Source organism: Sinocyclocheilus grahami, unplaced genomic scaffold (genome assembly GCF_001515645.1).
Source record: "Sinocyclocheilus grahami isolate Dianchi unplaced genomic scaffold, SAMN03320097.WGS_v1.1 scaffold236.1, whole genome shotgun sequence".
Lineage (NCBI taxonomy): Eukaryota > Metazoa > Chordata > Actinopteri > Cypriniformes > Cyprinidae > Sinocyclocheilus > Sinocyclocheilus grahami.
In genome coordinates, this window is record NW_015505415.1 from 1351252 (window position 1) to 1356952 (window position 5701).

General features: G+C 35.9%; 1 protein-coding gene across 1 annotated transcript in view; it reads left to right on the forward strand.

The window, feature by feature from the left end:
- Window positions 1-3712, forward strand: part of LOC107597753 (ras-related protein Rab-37-like) — a 7362-nt gene extending 3650 nt beyond the window's left edge. The window contains exons 2-9 of the mRNA XM_016288932.1: window positions 195-305; window positions 437-478; window positions 597-663; window positions 1512-1564; window positions 2153-2218; window positions 2306-2362; window positions 3270-3346; window positions 3424-3712. Of these exons, the coding sequence (XP_016144418.1) occupies window positions 195-305; window positions 437-478; window positions 597-663; window positions 1512-1564; window positions 2153-2218; window positions 2306-2362; window positions 3270-3346; window positions 3424-3529 (579 nt within the window). The 3' untranslated portion in view covers window positions 3530-3712. The remainder of the gene's footprint in view (window positions 1-194; window positions 306-436; window positions 479-596; window positions 664-1511; window positions 1565-2152; window positions 2219-2305; window positions 2363-3269; window positions 3347-3423) is intronic.
- The last annotated feature ends 1989 nt before the right edge of the window (window positions 3713-5701 follow it).

Here is a 5701-nt window from a genome sequence, read left to right on the forward strand (position 1 = left end):
TCCGGGGGGGGGGGGGGGGGGGGGGTTGGTCGTTGTTATGGCAACAACACACCTCCATCAGCACCAGCACTTATCTGTGACTTCAAATAGAGACACACTAATTATAAAACAGTCAAGACGGTTTTGTTAACGCATGCTTCTAATAATGCACGTCCCTAATTTTTCCATCTTCCCTCTGTCTTGTCATCTTGTAGACCATCCTGGTGGGAGACAGTGGAGTGGGAAAGACGTCTCTACTGGTTCAGTTTGATCAAGGCAAATTTATCCCTGGATCTTTTTCTGCAACAGTGGGAATCGGATTTACGGTAATTCACCCTGTTAATGAGTAATATCAGCCTTTCACCAGTGGATAGAGAAATGGATGAGAGATGCATCTGATAGTGTGCTTTCTAATGCTGTATAATGTGATCCACATCCACGGCTTCTCTGTTGGCAGAATAAAGTCCTTACAGTGGATGAGCTGAAGGTGAGATTACAGGTGAGTGACGCTGATTCTGATTCTTGAGACTCATACAGTGAGATGTTAATGAATCAGCTGATACAAGAGAGAAATCAGATCATTATGACGGATGAATGTCAATGACCTTCTGTCTCAGATCTGGGATACAGCGGGACAGGAGAGGTTTCGGAGCGTCACACACGCGTATTACAGAGACGCTCAGGGTGAGAAATGATCTAATTTCTTGCTGAGCAAAACTTTTCTCTATTGGGCGGACATTTCGACCAGCTGAGCAAAAACATTCTTTATACCAGACCTGTACAGCGCACGCACACACACACACACACACACAGACACACACACACACAGACACACACACACAGACACACACACAAAGTGTGTAACTTTTAACTTTAGTGTGCTATTTATATGTTTGACCCTTGATGTAACTAAATTATGCATATTTTAGGTTACCTGAGAAAACTTTTTTTTTACAGTGCTGTGATTCCAAGAAATTCTATTAAAAAATAATTTCAGAACAGTTCAATTCTTTATTATTATATTATACTATACTATATTATATTATATTATATGAAAAATTAAGTAGTTATTGCTCATGAATTCCCTTTTTGAGGTCAATTATTTATTATGCATAACATTTTATATTTTCAATACGTATTGAAAATAAAAAAACGTGAACAATTCTTTTACAGTTATCCAAACATCCCCATGTAGTAGAGTTTGCACTTTACTGCACCTGTGTCGTTAATCAAGCCACTCTTCTTTAAAGCATGATGACGTTGTTGAGCCGTTTCGTCCACAACCTTTAAAGTATTCGATTTCTACAGCGACTAATTCGGCGCACATCATTCTCTTTCTATGAAACCTGTAAACCACGTTCACCAACTCTATAGCGGTTTGCCTGAGCATTGCAATTATTTTGCATTTACTAGAATTCAATCAAATGTCTGTCCTGTAGCTGAGAGGAACATTGCCCTTCACTGTCTCTCAGTGTGATGTAGGACACGGAGGTTTTCTTCTAATCAATACCTGTTTATTGTTGATCTCACAGCGCTCCTCCTGCTCTATGACATCACCAGCAGATCCTCCTTCGACAACACAAGGGTACAGACTAAAATAAATAATATAACAGTGATAATATTCAGGTTCTCCTCCTGAGGTTGATAGTCTACTGAATGTTAAGCATTTCTTTTCACCGAGCATTTGTTGAAAAAAACTGTTCATAATTGTAAGCAGTGTAATTATTTTAGTATCATTAAAATATTAGTTAGTTTAAATTTTTTATATTTAATAATAAAAAAAAATAATTTATTAGTTACATATAGTTTTAATATTTTTAATAATTTAATATTTTTTTCATATTTTTATTTAATTTTTTTAAATATGTCTATATAAATTTTATTTCAGTGAAAGTTTGTTATTTTAGTCCATCAAGTTAACCTAGTAAAACATTACTGAAACTAGTTAAAATTATTTTATTTCAGTGAAAGTTTACTTTATTTCAAGTAATTTTTTTTTTACATGGTTTTAGTTTTGGTTAACTATAATATGTTTAATAAATGTTTATCTAACATAATTTAACTGATTATCATAACAAATATCTAACATTATTCTACTTAAATTCATTTGGATTTTTGGATCTTTAGAGACAGAATGTTAGAGGCTTCTGATTGGCTGGATGTTTTGTTGTAGGCGTGGCTTACTGAGATCCATGAATATGCTCAGGATGATGTGGTCATCATGTTGCTTGGCAACAAGGTAAGAAGACTTTGAGCTTGGATCTGGTGTTATATAAGCCATAACTCAAGCACGCAGTGTAACTGTAACTGCGTGTCGTCTCTACAGTCAGATATGGCCAGCGCTCGAGCGATCAGACGAGACGAGGGAGAGAAACTCGCCAGAGTGAGTCTCAGTCAGTCATCATGGCCCATCTGTTCTATTGCAGTGTTTCAGATCCGATCACGGACAGTTATGTCGAAAAAATGGGAAAGTATGATCTCAAAAAGTCATGCAAAGCCTTAAATCTCTCTATTAATCCTTCAGAAATCAGTATAATATGCTGATCTGCTGCTCAAGAAACATTTCTGATTATTATCAATGTTGAAAACAGTCGTGCTGCACAATATTTTTGTGGAAACCGTGATACCCTACCATAAAAAAAAAAAAAAAAAATTATTATTAAGAAATGTATTCATCAAGGATTCATTAAATTGATCAAAAGTGACAGTAAAGACATTTAAAATGTTACAAAATATTTCTATTTCAAATACATTTCTATTCATCTGTGAATGCTGAAAAATAAAATGCATCACGGTTTCCACAAAAATAATACTGTGTTCAACATTGATATTAATCAGAAATGTTTCTCGAGCAGCAGATCAGCATATTATACTGATTTCTGAAGATCATGTGACACTGAAGACTGCTGAAAACACAGCTTTGATCACAGAAATAAATTATATTTTAACAGATATTCACATAGAAAACAGCTGTTTTACATTACAATAATCATTTTTGATCAAAGAAACGCAGCCTTGGTGAACAGAAGAGACTTTCAAAAAAACATGACAAAATCATAATTATTCCAAACTTTTGACCAATTGTGTGGTGTGTGTATATATATATATTATTACTGTATGTATATTATAAGCTAGTACAGCTTTAATTGTTCTTTTAGAATCAGTTCACAAATTAAAACTAATAATTCATAACTAAGTAAAAAAAAAAGTTTTTAGTCAAATATTGGTTTGGGAACTCAAATAGTAAGAGCTCTATTCACATTAAACCCCTCCAAACGTGGTTTTGGCAGGAGTATGGAGTCATTTTCCTGGAGACCAGTGCCAAAACCGGACTCAACGTGGACGAGGCCTTTATGACGGTGGCAAAGTGAGTTTCTTCCAGCATGCTCGCAAACTTTTAAAGATGTTAGAGTTTCCACACAGAGCTTGTGATGTAATGCACAGGGAGCTGGTGAGCCGTTCAGTCCAGCTGCCCGTCGAGCCCAGATTTCACCTTCATGACGTGATGCGGCCGGAGAACGAGCCTTCCGCGTGCTGCAGCTTCAGCTAGAAGCTAGAAAACCAGAACGACGAGAACTGAAGGGTGGAAGAGAGCAGCAGTCACTCCTGTGATGTTTTCTCTGACACTAAACCTTCAAAGACTTCACAATCACACTGAAGCACTGCATTGCAGCTCGGTTGATTCTTTCCTGTAAACATGATGGAAACCAGTAAATAACGTGTTTTAAAGAACCAGATATATGCTGCAGCTTCAGCTAGAAGCTAGAAAACCAGAACGACGAGAACTGAAGGGTGGAAGAGAGCAGCAGTCACTCCTGTGATGACACTAAACCTTCAAAGACTTCACAATCACACTGAAGCACTGCATTGCAGCTCGGTTGATTCTTTCCTGTAAACATGATGGAAACCAGTAAATAACGTGTTTTAAAGAACCAGATATATGCAGTAACTATTATAACGCCAGCCAAAAGAAGTGTTTCTTAGTGAGTCGCATGCACACGGTATTCAAAAAGTAGAATTATGAATTATTTGTGATTTATATGCTGCTTGCAATTGGTTTCAGAACACACTTTTTTTGCAGCAGAATGGTGTTGTTTTGACATCTACCAGCTACTGAAGTTGACCAGCCTAACCTTGCCCACTGGTTACACATTACCATACACGATAAATGTCATATAGTACATAGATAAATGTCACTAGAGTGCTTAATATGCTTGGTGAGCGTTTCTCTGTCAGGCTGAACGGTTTACATCTCATTCACGTTCCTGGATTATATGCTGCGTTTGAATCTCAGGATCTGGGAATATTATGCACCAACAGACGCTTTGAAAATATTACAATATTGCATTCATCTGTTTAGCTGTACAGTGAATTAATCAGAATTACTATTTGCATTGAATTGATATTATTCTGAGGAAGTGCTTATTGAGAGAGTATGTATATTTATGCCTGTTTGTGACGATGATATCAGACTTTATTATCGAAAAGCTATTTTGTATTGCATCTGTTTTGCTGAAATCAGAACACTGTGTTTGGTGTCAGATGTCCTCAGGTCTTTTCTTGTGTTTTGACTATGTAAAGTGCTTTATAAAAGATCAGTTGTGTAAATCTTAACGTGTCTGTTCCTCATGGACGTGTGTTTTGTTATAAAACAAGAAAAGTTGTATGTTTAGTTTGATTGTTTCATTCACAGCATCAAAGAACCTTCTTATCAAGAATGATTTTCACTTTTCAGTGTTGTACAATGGCTATAAAAAGTCTACACAGCTCTGTAAAAATTGCTGGTTTTTGAGATGTAAAAAAATCAATCCCAGACTAATCATTTTAGATTTTTGTCATAGTTAATGCAATATTATAACCAACACAATTTACTTAAACAAACAGAAGCTTTTAAGGAAAAATAAAAATAAAAGGTTTCAAATTAATTTAATTGATTTAGCCACTGTATATGAATCTTTGGACATTGATATCAGGATTATTTAAATTAAAAATAAATAAATATATATTTATAAAGTTATTGGACACTACAGAGATTATTTTATGGATGAGGCTGTAAAACTGCTTTTTATATTATATTTATGTTTTTATGTTTTATATTATATTTTTTTCTTTTAGAATAGTTTTTTTTAATGGAAAAATCAGTCATTTAATAAATTCTTTTAATTTAATGATATACGTAATTTAATTTTGGGTGTGCAGCGCATGCTTTCACCGCGTGGTGTCGCCAAAGTCATAATTCAGAGCTCATTCACTATAATCCCATTAGTTTCTATATGAACTCTATAGAGTTATCTTCCATAAATAAGAAGAATCAATAAAAGAAGATCTAGCTAGCTCTCTAATTTCCTATCAGACCTATGATTTAATTCCTCGTAAATGGAGTTTAAAGGTTGTGAACCAATCGAGCGCTGGTCATGAACGCCTCAGTAAGAGCAGAGACATTGTTCTGGGCCTCTGCTGCTGTGATTTCCCGCTCATCTGATGCTGTTCATCAGACTCTTGTGTGAACAATAGAGCTTCCTCACAGCAGCGGGTCATGATGTCTCACATCTGTAACGGATATGTGTGTGAAGAGCAGGAACAACAGCAGGCCGAGCTGTATTGTGTGTTTCTGCTGACTCTCAGCTCTGAGGTCAATGATCACTCGCACTCTCACACTCACACTCACACACTCACACACTCACACACTCTCACACTCATTCACACACACACACACACACAC